The sequence below is a fragment of the Alternaria arbusti genome (assembly GCF_024043155.1).
Source record: "Alternaria arbusti strain BMP 1465 chromosome Unknown scaffold_1, whole genome shotgun sequence".
NCBI classification, from domain to species: Eukaryota; Fungi; Ascomycota; class Dothideomycetes; order Pleosporales; family Pleosporaceae; genus Alternaria; species Alternaria arbusti.
Window position 1 is genome coordinate 2,832,167 of NW_026249941.1, and position 15,628 is coordinate 2,847,794.

The 15,628-nt window shown below is 52.8% G+C and overlaps 8 protein-coding genes across 8 annotated transcripts; 4 read left to right on the forward strand and 4 right to left on the reverse strand.

Moving 5' to 3' along the window:
* Positions 1–325: 325 nt before the first annotated feature.
* J4E86_001033 (uncharacterized protein) lies at positions 326–1,504 on the forward strand (the record flags this gene model as incomplete). Its single annotated transcript, XM_051441605.1, has 5 exons — positions 326–413; positions 464–520; positions 580–1,026; positions 1,078–1,319; positions 1,373–1,504. 5 exons carry the CDS (start codon positions 326–328, stop codon positions 1,502–1,504), a joined length of 966 nt encoding a protein of 321 aa, XP_051307776.1.
* A 543-nt stretch (positions 1,505–2,047) lies between these two features.
* J4E86_001034 (uncharacterized protein) lies at positions 2,048–3,619 on the reverse strand (the record flags this gene model as incomplete). Its single annotated transcript, XM_051441606.1, has 1 exon — positions 2,048–3,619. One exon carries the CDS (start codon positions 3,617–3,619, stop codon positions 2,048–2,050), a length of 1,572 nt encoding a protein of 523 aa, XP_051307777.1.
* A 1,172-nt stretch (positions 3,620–4,791) lies between these two features.
* J4E86_001035 (uncharacterized protein) lies at positions 4,792–6,529 on the forward strand (the record flags this gene model as incomplete). The annotated part of the gene is made up of 3 exons (XM_051441607.1): positions 4,792–5,391; positions 5,463–6,062; positions 6,131–6,529. The coding sequence occupies 3 exons, from the start codon at positions 4,792–4,794 to the stop codon at positions 6,527–6,529; spliced, it is 1,599 nt and encodes a 532-aa protein (XP_051307778.1).
* A 727-nt stretch (positions 6,530–7,256) lies between these two features.
* Positions 7,257–9,160, forward strand: J4E86_001036 (uncharacterized protein; the record flags this gene model as incomplete). The annotated part of the gene is made up of 3 exons (XM_051441608.1): positions 7,257–7,355; positions 7,559–9,068; positions 9,123–9,160. The coding sequence occupies 3 exons, from the start codon at positions 7,257–7,259 to the stop codon at positions 9,158–9,160; spliced, it is 1,647 nt and encodes a 548-aa protein (XP_051307779.1).
* A 287-nt stretch (positions 9,161–9,447) lies between these two features.
* Positions 9,448–9,921, reverse strand: J4E86_001037 (uncharacterized protein; the record flags this gene model as incomplete). Its single annotated transcript, XM_051441609.1, has 1 exon — positions 9,448–9,921. One exon carries the CDS (start codon positions 9,919–9,921, stop codon positions 9,448–9,450), a length of 474 nt encoding a protein of 157 aa, XP_051307780.1.
* A 712-nt stretch (positions 9,922–10,633) lies between these two features.
* On the reverse strand, positions 10,634–12,352 carry J4E86_001038 (uncharacterized protein; the record flags this gene model as incomplete). The annotated part of the gene is made up of 4 exons (XM_051441610.1): positions 10,634–11,506; positions 11,559–12,073; positions 12,125–12,287; positions 12,335–12,352. 4 exons carry the CDS (start codon positions 12,350–12,352, stop codon positions 10,634–10,636), a joined length of 1,569 nt encoding a protein of 522 aa, XP_051307781.1.
* A 538-nt stretch (positions 12,353–12,890) lies between these two features.
* On the forward strand, positions 12,891–13,442 carry RBM8A (RNA-binding protein 8A; the record flags this gene model as incomplete). The annotated part of the gene is made up of 2 exons (XM_051441611.1): positions 12,891–13,142; positions 13,209–13,442. 2 exons carry the CDS (start codon positions 12,891–12,893, stop codon positions 13,440–13,442), a joined length of 486 nt encoding a protein of 161 aa, XP_051307782.1.
* A 772-nt stretch (positions 13,443–14,214) lies between these two features.
* On the reverse strand, positions 14,215–15,264 carry J4E86_001040 (uncharacterized protein; the record flags this gene model as incomplete). Its single annotated transcript, XM_051441612.1, has 1 exon — positions 14,215–15,264. One exon carries the CDS (start codon positions 15,262–15,264, stop codon positions 14,215–14,217), a length of 1,050 nt encoding a protein of 349 aa, XP_051307783.1.
* Positions 15,265–15,628: the final 364 nt, after the last annotated feature.

Here is a 15,628-nt window from a genome sequence, read left to right on the forward strand (position 1 = left end):
GTTTTGACGAAGACAGGAGACGGGAGACATGGATCAGGTTTTAACAATACACTGTTGCCCCGACTCATCGCCCCGACTTCATCTCTTCGTTCTTTCCCTTTCTCCAGTTCTCACGACAGGACCCACTCTTTTAGTACTCCGTTCATTACTTCGCATCTCTCCGGACTTCGAGTGATAGCTTTGGATCGGGGTCTTGCCTCCGCAGGTCAGGATGGTGGAAACAATCGATATAGCGATGGCCCGGAGCGGTCGCGACTCCATGATAGCGATGTCATGTCTGTGGCTGCTCTTCGCCTCAACTGTTGCCCTTCGATTCTATGGACGCATGCGTGGACCTGGACTCGCACTGGATGACATCTTCGCCGGTGTTGCGCTGCTCTTGTCGACAAGTACTATCGGCCTGAATGCCTATGGTATGCATCAACCTCGTGGATAGGCAGAACTCATATTAACATCCAAGCAGTCTTCACGATTGGCGTTGGTTACGACCTAGATCCTACCTCTGACAAATTCCCCAAGCGTAAGTCTGCTCTGGCGGCTATTACATCCGGTGGAGATGGTGAACTAACCACCTAATAGTGATGAACAACCTCCCGGTCGTCATGCAGATAACCTTTTCCTTCACTTTGATCTACATCTGGTGTCTTGCGGCTCTCAAGCTATCTCAACTAGCCCTCTACCACCGCGTCTTCCAACTGCAACTGCGCCTTGCAGTCTACATTACTGCCGGCATAGTCATTGCATGGGCTGTCATCTTCAACTTCGTCTTTATCTTCCTCTGCGACCCCATCTCCCAACAATGGACCCTTCAACGAGTTGGACACTGCATGGATCAGATCTTGTTACTCAAGTGTCTGATTCTGACAAACATGGCGACCGATCTCATGATCGTAGTCATCCCAATCCATTGTGTATGGCAGTTGCAGATGCGAAAGACGGAAAAGTTTGCCGTGTTGGCTTGTTTCGGTCTGGGTCTCGCTTGCGTGGTTATCAGTATTGCGCGTTTCGTTCTCATCTTCACCGTCGGTAAGTACTCTCGATCTGACGAGAAAGAGAAACACGACTGATAGTTTGCAGATCTCATTAACAACCTCACTGGTACATCGGGCACCACATTCATGCTTTGCACCGTCGAGCTCATGCTTGCTGGTCTCTGTATCAACATTCCCATGCTGCGCCCCTTCTACCTCCAGTGGCGCAAGACGTACAAGAGCCAATCAGGAAGCCACAACCTCAGTGCGATCAAGCGGTCGAACACTGGTGGACTGGGGTCGCACCAGCAACCAAGGCCTGGGCACTACACCCAGTGGATGGAGTTGGTAAGTCTGATTCAATGTCTTGCGACACAGAATACAAGACTAATCAGATGCAGCACGACAAGGATCAAACAAACATCACCGTCACAGGCGACGATGCCAGCTCGGAACGAAAACTCACCGCACCAGAGCCACTGCCTTTCGACGCGATACAGATATCCAAGGATTTCAAGATTACCCGAACCTAAGTATAGAGTCGACTCAGCATCGCCATACCCGTATCAAGATAGGCAGTTGGGTCTCCGACGCGATCATGTGAAAGACGAAGCGTGGACCCAAAAGACAGCGGTATGCCCTATAGCGGCATTCACACTCGCCCGTCGCAACGTCGGTGATAGTCACTGCGCAGCTGCCCAGAGCCACGTCGAAAGATGTTGCAGAGAAAAAAGTTTTAGGACCTGGCAAATCCACCGCGCAAGGAAAATGGGACCATCCAGCAGCAATCCAGATTGCAGCACATGTACAATATAATGATATGAAGTCTAGTAATGCAAGAGACGAGAACAAAAGTCGTGAACATCGCTTCATGGGTGGCTAAGACAATATATCATACCGTGAACATCCCGCGGGCATCGCATCGTTCGTCTCTTTCCGCGCCCCATGCTGATCGCAGGGTCTCGCCCACGATAATGCACGATATGTAGATCAATTCGCGCGGAGTTCTCACCGACAATCAAGACCCATCAGCAGTTCGCGCATCACGCACGGTTTATAGGTTCGCCACCCACATCTCAAACGGCCCGCTGCGATGATGCGCTGTCTAATACGAAATCGCGAAAATCAACCTCCCCACTCCCCTCCGCGAATATACCGATAATCGGTCCTACGAAATCTTTGTCGCTCAGGTCCATTGTGGGTACTTGGGCAAACTCTTTGACCTCTCCACTGTCGGCGCGGTATGATAGCGCGTACGAGGTCTCTGTGTACTCGAATGTGAGCTGCAGAGTCTGGGGTGCGGTGTCTAGGTTGGCGCTCTCTTGACGATCGATGCTTTTTGCCTTGTTGAAGACGTGGAGACGAACGGTAGGGGAGGGGCCATTGTTCGAGGTCATGTATGATAACGAGAGGAAGCGATGTTCGTCTTTGTATACCGCTAGTCCCGCGGTGACCAGTGTGGAGCTGGGTGCGGGAGGTAGAAGGGTGACGCTGCTTTCTCCCTTCAACTGACGTTGACGTTTACCAACGAATGACGGCGATGCATTAGCAGATTTCAGACCGTCTGGAGAAGCGGTGAGCGTGATCTGCCGGTCGCTCATCTTGTAGCGCGACAGCTCGGGGTTGTGGATGTAGAGGAAGTCAACGCCAGGCGCGGCAGTAAGTCTTCTCGATGGATCCGGTACAACACCCAAGTTCTCGATGTTCATCTTCGCGCGATCGAAACTGAGCCAGCCATCATCACTCCACTTCCCTCTTGTAAGGAATGTTTCGCGTCCGAGCCCGTATAGATTGGGTGCGCCCATTCTGATCCCAAGACAAACACCCCACCATTGCCCTTCTTTGTCTTCGAAGGCCTCGCAATGGCCAGTGGCTTGTATGTACTCATCAGTTTCAGCAGCGCTCAATATGGGGTTCTTGGGCGATGCCTCCCACGGGCCTTCGAGATTCTTGCTTCGCGCCATGGTGACACTGTGCCCCTCATGCGTACCTCCCTCCGCAATCATCAAGTAGTAGAACCCATCTCGGAAGTAGATGTGTGGGCCCTCAGGATAGATACCACCGGTGCCATGCCACAGTTGCTTCTCCTCGCTCAACTTCTTCCCTGTCTTGACGTCGATTTCGAAGAGCGTGATCTTGGTTTCCGGACCTGGAGACTTGGAACCGCAGAGATACGCCTTCCCTGTGTTGGGGTCGAAGAACAGGCTGGGGTCGATGCCGTAGAATTCGAAGTAGACAGGGTCACTCCATTTGCTGGCAGGGATATCTGTGGTGGAGATAATGAAGTTCTGCAGCGTACTTTCCTTGCTCTCTTCACCGTCATTCACCACGTTCGTGCACACGATGTAGAAGGTGCCATCGTGGAACCGTATGGTTGGTGCGTAGAGACCACCTGTTGCGTAAAGGTGATCCTCGTTGTCCAGACCGTGGACCAAGGTAGAGGACTTGGAGAAGCTCAGTTGTTCACGTCGGTTGATTGCATTGCCAATCTGGTGCCAGTGAATGAGATCCTGTGATGTATAGATTGGCAGACCAGGGAACAAATGGAACGTTGAGTTGACGAGGAAGTATGTGCCATCGACGAGGACCAGCGAGGGGTCTGGAGCAAAGCCTCCAATGATAGGATTGGTTGCCGTAGTGTCTTCCATGTTGGTGGTGGCGCTACTCCAGAATATGCTCTGAGATACGAACCAAGTTATCTACCCAGGAAGAGGGATCATAGACTATTCTTGGTGCGCGCGAAGGCGTATAACGTGCTAGTAGTCGTACGGTTGGCACAACGATATTATGCCCGCCGGGTAAATGCACACGATGGTCGCGTGAATGATCCTTGGCCCTACTGCGCCATCTCTTGTCGGTAACATGTCACGCTTCCGTCCAAGAGTGCATGAAACAAGCCTTGGAATGCGGAATTGCTTCTACGAAGGTATCTAGTGGTATGTATAAGCGTTGGCAGAAAGATGTACTTGCCGAGGTACGTTCGACATCTCTAGGGGGGTTTGTTTGCTTGAAGACTCATCAATGTGTCGTGAACATGATCGACATGCCGCAGTGAAAGGGTCCAGGACCCAGGTGGAAGGAACGACCCCGGGACAAATGAAACTCGAGTGTAAGGTGTGGCAATTCCCGAAGCTGTGGTGTCTAGACGCGCTCTTGGTAGCGCTGGTAGTCGCGCAAGCCATGAAGTGTCTGGGAGTTGGCTGGGCTGTCATCTGATCCGAGATGAGGATCCAATCAGAACATCGTCTACTAACTGCGTTGGGTGTAGCGACCGAGAACAGCCCCACATTCCGAGCATTGGCAACAAGACACCGGCAATACAGGGCGGCAATACTCACTGTCTCACGTCCAAACTCATTCAAAAGGCCTGATAAGGTTCATCTTTAGCCGGTACAACCCCATGGGGTTGCTCGCACGACTAGTTGGTTTCCCCGCATTCGACTAAGGGCTTAGTGGCATGCCTCCAGACTGGTTCACTTCGGCCTCATTCCACGATGCCTAGAACTATCAAGACCGCAGCGCCTTGGTGGCGCGAGGCACAACAAAACAAAACGAGAAATGAGTGCTTGAATGCGGGACAAGGTAAGGCAAATATGCACATTCACCCTGCTTGGCTTCATCCCGAACCCAATTTTGGCTATTGAAGCGTGCCTGGGAAGATGGGTGAGATCTGAGTAGCTGGGATGGCATGTATCGAAGATAATGTACGTGGCGCGGTGTTGAGGGTATATATGCAACAGTGACCCATGCAGCTCATGGCTTCTTCTTGCAGCGGCATCCCCATTGTCTTTCTTCGCAACAGCAACATCTACCTTTCAAGATGGTATCCTTCCGCCCACCCAAGACCACGCAGAGCGCTGTGCCCCTCAAACCGCCGAAAGGGCACTTCTTCTTCGCTGGCCGTGCCTATCCAAGAGTCGCATGGTGGAAGCGAGCCAACCTCCGCAGACTCTACATCTACATTGTCGTTCTCATCTTAACGAATACCGCCAATGGCTTCGACGGATCCATGATGAATGGTCTTCAGTCTCTGACTTACTGGCAAGACTACTTCGGTGAGCCTCGCGGGGCTATGCTCGGCTTCTTCAACTCATCCATGTCCCTCGGCTCACTCATCGGTCTCTTCTTCACCCCCTACCTCATTGATTGGAAGGGTAGGAAGATTGGTGTGGCGATTGGCTGCGTTATCATGTTGATCGCTGTTGCCATCCAGACTGGAGCGCAGAACATCGGCATGTTCATTGCTGCCAGACTCATCCTGGGTTTCGGAGACACCATCGTTCTTGGATCCGCGCCGTTGTTGATCGCAGAGATCGCTCATCCACAGGATCGTGCTATCTTGGTTACACTCTCTGGTGCGAGCTACCACTCTGGAGCCTTCATCGCATCCTGGGTGACATACGGAACGCTCCAGCTAAAGGTACGTCAACTTCTCACCCTTGTGCATTCTACTGTCTCTCTTTCACAAATAATTCGTCTAACACTTTACAGAGCGACTGGTCATGGCGACTCCCATCTCTTCTGCAGTCGATCTGCTCCCTCATTATCCTCGGCTTCATTTTCTTCATGCCCGAGTCCCCACGTTGGCTGTGCAACAAAGACCGCCACGAGGAAGCCCTTGCCATGTTCGCCCGCTGGCACGGCGAAGGCAACGCTGACGACGAGTTTGTTCAACTGGAATACGCCGAAGTGCGCGCTGCCATTGCTCTTGACAGGGAGCACAACCGAACCAGCTGGTCCGACTTCCTGAAGACCAAAGGCAACCGCAAGAGGATCATTATCATCACTGCTATTGGTTTCTTCAGTCAATGGAGTGGTAACGGTCTGATCTCGTATTACCTCAAGTATGTCATGGACAACGTTGGTCTCACAGATCCCCAGACACAACTTGGGATCAATGGCGGCATGAAGACCTTGGCGCTGTGCGAGAACTTCCTCTTTGCCTTCTTGGTTGACAAACTTGGTCGACGTCCGATCTATCTTATCTCCACGATCGGAACGTTCGTCATGTTCAACATCTTCACAATCATCTCTGCCCGATACGACATCGAGCCTCGGGCCCCTCTCGGCAAAGGCTTCATCGTCAGTATTGTAAGTTTTACCTGCTACTCCTCGACCGTTGGACCGACCGAGAACGCTATGCTGACCTTGACATGCAGTTCTTCTACGGTATCTTCTACGATATCAAGTCCGGTATCATGGCAGGATACACTACTGAGATCCTGCCATATGGTCTTCGCGCCAAGGGATTCACATGGCTCAACTTCTGCGTTACAGCAGCTCTCTTCTTCAACCAGTTCGTCAACGGCATTGCGCTCGACGCACTCGCGTGGAAGTACTACATCTGCTACTGCGTCTTCCTCGCTTTTGAGATCGGAGTCATCTACTTCTGCATTGTAGAAACCAGGTACACGCCCATGGAGGAAATCGCCAAGTTCTTCGATGGCGACGATGCTGTTGATGTCGGCGAGGCTGCGTTGATGGACGTCAAGGAGCAGGGTATTGCGCGTGGAGAGAAGGACGGGTCTGTGTCGCACATCGAGGAGATTACAAAGTAAGAGGGCTGCGTCGCTGAGCTGGGTAGCGTGTATGTGATGCCGGACAATTCGTTACGCTGAAATGATACGTATCAAACTTGATGAGCAACCTCTGTGCCAAATTCTCGCCTTCAGCGGGCGACTGATCTCACCTAATGCGATGGTTCAGTTGCTGTCGCACGACAGAGTCGACCATGGTGAACACTGTGCAAAGTTCAAAAGCAGATTGCGCGCACGAAAGCAGTGTCATGGTGCAGGGAATAGGGTTCTAGTACAGCCGATTGGCCTCTGAGGAGACTTCGGCTGGTGACGAGGCGGGGCCGCCTCGCCAACCTCGCGACATCACGATACATCCTAGCAAGGCTTGACCGCGTCATGCTCAGCACACAACACAGCTTCGAGCGCGCATTACCGCACGTAAGGCAGTCAGTCGCATCGTACATGGCGCTACCAGGCCTCCCACCAAGCACCCGAGCCAGAAAAGCTTGCTGTCCGCCACTGCCAACGGCCCAGCAGGTGCCGATCACCGTATCTCCTGCTTGTTCGAGCATCGTACTTGCGCTAGCACAGGCGCACTACTTTATCCACCTTCCCTAAACATGGTTGTCCCTCGCATAGATGATAATGAAATGGCCGGGTAGCTATCACCGGCGTCATAACTCTGTTCTCTCGTGTTGGGGCAGATATATAGGCGAGCGCTGCCTGACGTGCGCCGTTGCCAGCGACTACGCATCGTCCTACCGGTACCATGCGTTTCTCAATTGCTGTCGCAGCGATCCTAGGCGGCCTTCAGGCTGCTTCTGCGCTCAAGCTTTCGCCCAGAAATGCGGTGGAGAGGGAAGAGCAGGTAAGCACCATTTTTTCTGTTTGTTACATCGATGTAGCGACTGTGCCTCTCTGCATTCAATTGCTTCATGCCTTTCTGCAATATGCACGAGAGGTATGAAAGTATCGATAGGGCCTTTTCGGCATGGAACATCAACATGCGACGAATATCTCATACCTCGGAGATGAGCTGGTGGTAAGCAAATGAAGCTGACACGATATCAGGTGCAAGCTGCACGGACGCGTCGCAGCCTGACCAAGCGCGAAGACACCGATCCCACGTTGCTATACCCGGAGTACAACATCTCTGTGCCAGTCGACTTCTTCCACAACGAGACACGGTACGAGCCTCATAGCAACGGTTCTTTCAACTTGAGGTACTGGTTCGACGACACGTACTACAAGCCTGGCGGACCGGTCTTTGTACTTCTTGGCGGAGAAACCGATGGAGAGGGTCGTCTCACCTTCCTCCAGAAGGGAATTGTCCACCAGGTCATCAAGGCTACCAACGGTCTCGGTGTCATTCTTGAGCACCGTTACTATGGCAAATCTTTCCCGGTTCCCGATCTGACGACACCGAACATGCGATTCTTGTCGACTGAGCAAGCGCTTGCTGAGGTTGATTACTTCGCTAGGAATGTGAAGTTCGAAGGCATTGACGCGGACCTGACTGCGCCGAACACCCCATGGGTCGTTTACGGCGGTTCATACGCTGGTGCCCAGGCCGCATTCTTGCGAGTTGTATACCCAGAGACTTTCTGGGGCGCAATCTCTTCTTCTGGTGTAACTGTTGCGATCTACGACTACTGGCAGTACTTTGAGCCAGCTAGGCTATACGGTCCTCCAGACTGCATGAAGAACACGCAACTCCTAATTGACGTTGTTGATGGCATTCTTATCCGCCAGAACGACACCTCCAAGGTTCAGGCACTCAAGGATGTCTTTGGCATGGGCGGTGTTACTGACAACCGTGATTTCGCTGGCCAGATTACTGGTGTCTACGGCCTGCAAAGCACCAACTGGGATCCTGAGGAGAACTCGCCCTCTTGGTTCAACTACTGCCAGAACATTACCGCAGAAGAGCCCGCAGGCGAGAACCTGCGCCCAGCGGTTGCGGAACTCGTTTCGGCGGCCGGCTACACCAACGACACCGCCGTGCAGAACATCACCCTCAACGCTATTGCTTGGCTCAACAGCACAGCTCTCTCTGGATGGCGCCGTTCGAATAGGACTCAGGACTCGTACTTCACCCAGCTCAACGTTACTGCGCTCCAGCAATACACTTCTATCGAAGACTACGGCGCTGTGAGCTGGAGCTACCAAGTCTGCACAGAGTGGGGTTACATCCAAACCGGAAACACACCCGCTGATATCATGCCGCTCATCTCACGTACCCTCGATGTAGAGTACCTGACCTTCTTCTGCCGCGCACAATTCGGCATCAACCACCCTCCGGAGATTGAGCGTGTCAACAAGTACGGAGGCTACGACATCGACTACGAGCGTCTTGCCCACCTCGGAGGTAACGCGGATCCGTGGAGGCCAGCAACCCCATTGTGGTACCCCGATAGCAGGAACAGCACGACGGAGCGCCCGTGGCATCTGATCAGCCACGGTGTGCACCACTGGGAGGAGAATGGTATCTTTGAGAACCAGACAACTCCTGATCTGCCACCACCGCAGGTCGTCTATGCGCAACAGTTCCTGAAGAACTTTGTCGTAGACTGGCTCGAGGGTAAGTTTTCGAAACTACACGAATTTGTCTGATCCACCCACTAACGAGACGTAGAGTTCGAGAACCAGAAGGAACACATGGAGCTGCGCTAAGCCTGAAAGGCCCTCGCTGTTCAAGTTCATAGCTCTACACCGTCTTGCTATACAAGACCTAAAAGCCTAGCCTTTAGGTCACGTCAGCTTCGGTCCATCACTATCAACAAATCATATCAATTCTTTGCAAACATCAGCTTACCCCCGTGAACCCATGAGATGCAAGCCGCGCGTTATGCTGAAGCCCATTAAGATAGTGTGGTTGAAACTATATGTTCATCAACCGCTAACTATGCCCATATAAACATGCTCTCGATTCCCATCCCTCAATTCTTTCTCTAATACCTCTACGCCACAGTATTCTGAATCCACCCCTGTCCCTCACTCTCCACAACCTCACCCCCCGTACTCTCGCCCACCCTAACCGTAACATTAAACCCCGTAACCGTCGCACCCCCACTAGCCCCATACAACGAATAAATCCCCGCATTCAACAGAATATCCTTGCCCTGATACGCGTCCATCGCCAATCCCGCGGGTACAGTCGCAGTAATAGTAACGTTTTCCTGCCCCTGGTTGCTCTTCTCAGGACCGAGGTATGCGGATTGAGTGTAGGAACCGAGGGTGCCCGGGTAGCCGGGGGCGAGCGAGAAACCCCATGCGACGGCGACGTCGGCGACGGATTGGATGTAGCCTTCTGAGAGGAGGGTGAGCGTGAAGGTGCTGTTGGGGGCGAGGGTGGAGGGCGCGGCGATGCCGATGAGGCGGCTGGATGCGAGGGTCGCGGATGTGAGGGCTGTTGCGAGGGTGGCGAAACGCATTTTGGTGGTTGATTAGGTGGACGTCGTAGTTTGATGATGCGTGATGTTCGTTGAGGAGTTATTGAATATTTGGGTTTGGCTGCAATGGTCCCTCTGGTGTGGTGACGTGAGATAGCTTATATACCTCCTCCCAGTCCGCTACTTATAATAGCAAAGCATCTACCGAAAGCGGACCGATACTACCAAAAGCTCCCACCATCTCATATCGCATCATACCATGCAGCGTCACCTTTCTCCACAAAAGCTCTGGTGTCGGAAGATTGTTGTGCGAATTATCCTGGTCATGGGCTCGTGCAGATCTCCCGGCGCAGCCACGGCGACCACTCGGGCGGTGTGTACACTGTCGATCTCTTCGACATGGTCGCTATTTTTGAGCCGGATACGAGGATGGTCGAGCCGTAGGTTCCGAGTTGTTGTACGAAAAGTATGGTGTTTTGGAGAGGGTACGTCATGCCGGTTAGTGGAAGCGGAGTGGACGTGGTGGAGCTCGTACAAGTGGCGGAAATAACGTCATTTCGTTTTAGGATCCCCTTTCGTCACGACACGAATCTCGTATTGTTGAACTTTTGCATTAGCAACCACACACTTTTACGGTGCTGCCTTCCACCTCTTATAGAAAACTGTAGGAATTTAGAATAGACTGATTTGCTATTGCTATGGAAACTACGCTATTTAACAATCATGAAGAAGAGAAACATCCAAACCGGCTGCTTTAGATCTTGTAATTCTTGCCATATACCTCTTTTTGGCTCGTTGCAGGCTTCCACTCAAAGTGGTGCTTGCCCTCCATTGGCTTCTTGACATTCGCGTCTGTATCACCCTTCTTGTCGAACATGTGGCTACCAAAGTAGTCAAGCTCGGCTTCGTAGAATGACGTGGGCAGGTCGGTACCGCTAGCGACCTTGAAGTACTCCAGGGTAGCACTGATGGCCGGTACGACTTGGTCGGTTTCTACAGCCTTGGCGACTATCCGACGAAGTGCGGGGAAGCAATTCTTGACGTCTTTGGCCACGCGAGTCGAGAAGTTGAGGTTGAGGTTTTCCGGAGATGGATTGGATTTGAGGATCGGCGCGAGAATCTCATCGGAGATGTAGTCTGCTTGGATAATACATCCTCCGCGCCAGATCTGCCAGACTTGCGAGTAGTCAATTTCCCATTTGTTCTCCTGGTCTGCTTTCGCAATGACATTCATGCCTTGGATGTAGCTGGCGAGGCACGACGCATATGTTGCCTTTCTGAGATCTTCGAGGAAAGCCTTCTTGTCCGTAATGTTCAGTTGACTAGGGGGGAAGCCTCCGTCGGCGGCTTTGCTGGCTTGCTCACGATCACCGCGGAAAGCGGATGCGAGGCGGAACGCATGCGAAATGTTGAGAGTGAAGGCCGGGACGTGACGCTCGATAGCTTCAGTGTTGCTCCACACACCAGTACCCTCCTCGCCAGTGACATCCTGGACCACCTTGTCGAGGACTTCCGAAATGACAAGAGGAGGTAATTGGGTATCTTTCTGGTTTGCTTGGTTGGGCTTATCGCTTGAGTCGCGTTTGTGGGATAGATCTGCGCCAATGGAAACGAGGAAAGTGCCGCGCTATTCGCAAGTCAGTTCAGTAAATCCATAATGTCTTGAGTCGTGAACATACCAGTTCGCCTTCTGAGTTCCACTGAGAGAGAACATCGCCAATCTCTTCGTACCCCATTCCCATCTTTCGCATGATGCCCCAGGCCTCACAGATAGCGCTCATCATGCCATGCTCGATACCGTTGTGCATCATCTTCACGTAATGTCCTGCTCCACCCTTGCCGATGACACCCACGCAAGGTTTCTCGTCCTTGTCTTTGGCTGCGACCTTCTCCAGCAACGGAAGGACTTCTTTGAGCGCAGAGATGTCACCGCCAGGACACATGGAAGGTCCAGCTCTTGCTGCCTGGTATCCACCACTGACACCACAGCCAATGTATCGGATGCCAGTGCCCTTGCACTTCTCCTGTCGCCGCTCGGTGTTCTGGAAGTGTTCGTTTCCGCAGTCTAGGATGATATCGTCGCGGGAGAGATGTGGCTCCAGACCTTCAAGGACTTTATCCCCGACGCCGCCATGTGGGAGAGAGAAGACGAGTAAGCGTGGTGTGGAGAGTGATTTGCAGAGGGTATCGTAGTCTGTTACCGCATTAGTCTTGGAGTGCATCGACGTTCAAGGATTCCGCCTACCATTGAATTTCTTAACTTTTCCGTTGTAGCCCTGCTTCTCAGCCTTCTCAATGACTGCATCCATTGCCTGCTCTGAAGGGTCTGAAAGCGAAACATTGACACCGTCCTCGGCGAAAAGCAGGGCCATTCCACCGCCCATGCTTCCGCATCCGATCATGGCGATCTAACATAATCAGTTCTGCTAGGAATCACATGAAGAACGGGACATACATTTGTGAACTTGGACATGATGTTAGTTGAGGTTCTCCTCTTCTTGTCGTGAACGGAGAGATATCAAAAGCGAGCAGCCTAGGATGACAATATACAAGTATGTGAGGGAGGAGAAGGACGGGAGCGTCGGATCGGCGTAGTGTACGAGATTGTCGAGAAACTGGAGCATGATGAAAGGCGCGGGTCAAGGGCGTGTCATATAACAATTGAGTGACGTCGGCGGGGGTGTAGCTGGACCTAGCTCACTGCTAAAGAATGGCTGGACGGTGGCCCTTTTATCTGCTTCTTTCCGACAGTGCCGTGAGGGGTGGGGTCGTCAGCCATGATGTATGCAGGAAACAGGCGCTGCATGTAAGCGTCGGACTTGGGGCCAGACACAGGGCAGGCGCGTTGAGAGAGAGAGCGAACCTGGGTCGCGTAAGTTGGGATGGAGCCGCTCTTCCACTAGCGCGAACCGCCTCGACTACGGAAACATTTGGCGACGCCGAGAGCTCAACAACGCCCTCACCACGATATCCAGTCTACACCACCCACCGACCAATTACATTCTGCGACCATGGCCGACACCACAGAAACCATGGACATTGACCAGCCCGACGTCGCGACTGACGCCAAGCCGACCACCGACAGCAACGACGCGCGGACCCAGGCAGGCGCGACAGCTGTGCGCTCCATCGAGGGCTGGATCATCATTGTCACCAATGTGCACGAGGAATGTACCGAGGAGGATCTTCAGGACATGTTCGGCGAGTTTGGTACCATCAAGAACCTGCACATGAACTTGGACAGGAGGACGGGTTACGTCAAGGTACGCGCCTGAAATTGGTGGTTGTGACGAGGAAGGAAAGAGCGATGGGGGACTGACATCACACAGGGCTACGTGCTCATCGAGTATGCTACTCTGGAAGAAGCGAACGCCGCTGTCAAGGGCGCCAACGGCGAAGAATTCCTCGAGCAGAAGGTTACCGTCGATTTCGCCTTTGTACGACCACCGCCAGCCAGCAAAGGACGGGCGCGCGACCACGACAGGCGCCAAAGCGGACGCGGGGCCGGAAGAGCCAGGAGCAGGAGTCCTGGACGCGACGGAGACGATATGGACGACGAGTAGTTCCTAGGCGGAAGTGGCATACAAGCCGCTTGATTTGTTAAACATGCTTTCGTAAGCACCAGGGAGAACAGAAGGGTATGGTCCAAGAAGTCCAGCATCTGCTGCGCTCGCCATTCAGAGCTGTCTCGCAATACTAGCTCCCCGGCTTACCTCCGCGTGGGGTAGGCCGGGCTTCCACATGATCACTGTAAGTGCGCAACGATTACGACTTGCATTGGCCTGGACTAATCCATCTACAGATTATCCCGCCTATATTTGACAAAACGTGACCACACCGTCTCGCCGCTCCGGTAGTAATAGCCACGACACATCCAGTCTACATGACGTCTTTTGAATCGGGTGTGCCCATGGCCGACCGCGCCTGCGCATCGTTCGAGCTCTCCACTTCAACGTCTCCGTGTGCCCGGTCCTCAACTGTAGCTACCAGGAACTTCCTAGTACTATCACACCTCACAACTTCGCAGATTATGAGTAGCTCGCCTCATACCACGAGGCGCCTGCACCACGAGAACTAGGAAGCCACTGGTCTACGTGAGACCAGACTACCTCGTAGCACGCGAAACATAGTATAACTTGCCTGCTCGCACTCTCCAAATCTTCTTTCTTTATCTCCATCCGTCAATCAGAATTACAACATGCTCTTTTCCAACTCTTCCCTCACCCACCCATAGCGAGCCGAGATGTCTACGATTCCAACGATACCTAGGTAAAGCAAAAGATCATCTCCTGGTGGATCTATGATAACGCCTGTAGATATCACACCACTCCCTACTCAAAACTCCAACACGACCTTCCCCACACTCTTCCCACCCTCAATAATCCCATGCGCCTCTCTCAGCCCCTGCTCATCCATCCTCAACCTCCGCCTACAATGACACTTCACCGTCCCCTGATCCAGCAACCCCGCCAATTCCTCCAGTATCCGCCCATGACTCTCCACATCAACACCATAATACGGTTTCGTGCCCAGCAATGCCCACACAAACGTCAGACTCTTTGCCATGAACTCCGTGCCGTACATCGGCATCTCTTTGTCTTGGACAATAGAGCAAACCTTTCCGAAGGGGGCGCAGATCTTGGCGGCGGGTGCGAGGTAGCCGGATGTGGGGGTGTGCGTAATGAAGATGTATTTGATGGGTACATCCAGCTTCAGCTTCTTAACTTCTTCCGCGAGGTCGTTGTGGTGGTTTATCGTATGCGTAGCCCCTCCTACATCTTTTGAGAAAGCGACTGTCTCTTCTCTAGACGCCGTGGTGACTACAACGGGTAAATCGAGCACCCGACGCGCAATCTGACTCGCCACACTGCCAACACCTCCCGCGCCGTTGATGATCAAGATACCCGCTTTTTCACCCTTTTGTATCTCCATCCGCTCGACTAGCGCCTCGTAAGCTGTTATCCACGTCAACGGCATAGCAGCAGCTTCTCCCCAATCCAAACTCTTTGGCTTGAGCGCCACGGCTCGCGAATCGACTAATTGGTACTCTGCATTGCTGCCTTGACGGATTGGGGAACCGGCGTAGTAGACTTCGCCGCCGGGTTTGAAATTCTGAACGGAAGATCCAACGCTTTCGATTATGCCAGCGCCGTCGAAACCGAGGATTTGCGGGAGTGCAGGCGTGCGTGAAAAGTAGTCTGGGTAGTCGTCGTAGGTGCCGGCGCGGACTTTTGTGTCGACGGGGTTGACGGAGCAGGCGCGGAGGCGGACGAGGATGTCGTGGCCTTGGGGAGAGGGAGGTTTGGGGACGGAAATGGATTGCAGGTTTGTGATTGGGCCATATTCGGTGACTGCGATGGCGTGCATTTTGTCGTTAAATGTCATTACCCGCTATGGTTTGTAGGGAGTTCTGTGTTATTGTGAGAATGCATGGTTCTGGTTGTGTTCATCTTTTATCTTGCGGTCTCTCCAGACTCCACTGTTTGGAGCATCGCACGTAAAGATGCCATCAGAGGTTGATGACGTCACGCATATGCTTCTACTTCGATATGAAGATGTCTGATATCTCATTGCCAGCGTTGGCCGAGTTATTCCCGACTTTATGAGACCATGTTTTAGTCGCGATGGGCACTTGACGTGTCGTGGCACCGCAGATGTACTGTGGTGTCTAGGAAGAATCTGTGCGCTGGGAGGACCCGATCTCGGGAGATAGTCCAACGGCTGTGACCGAGACTTGTGCTGTGGCTTA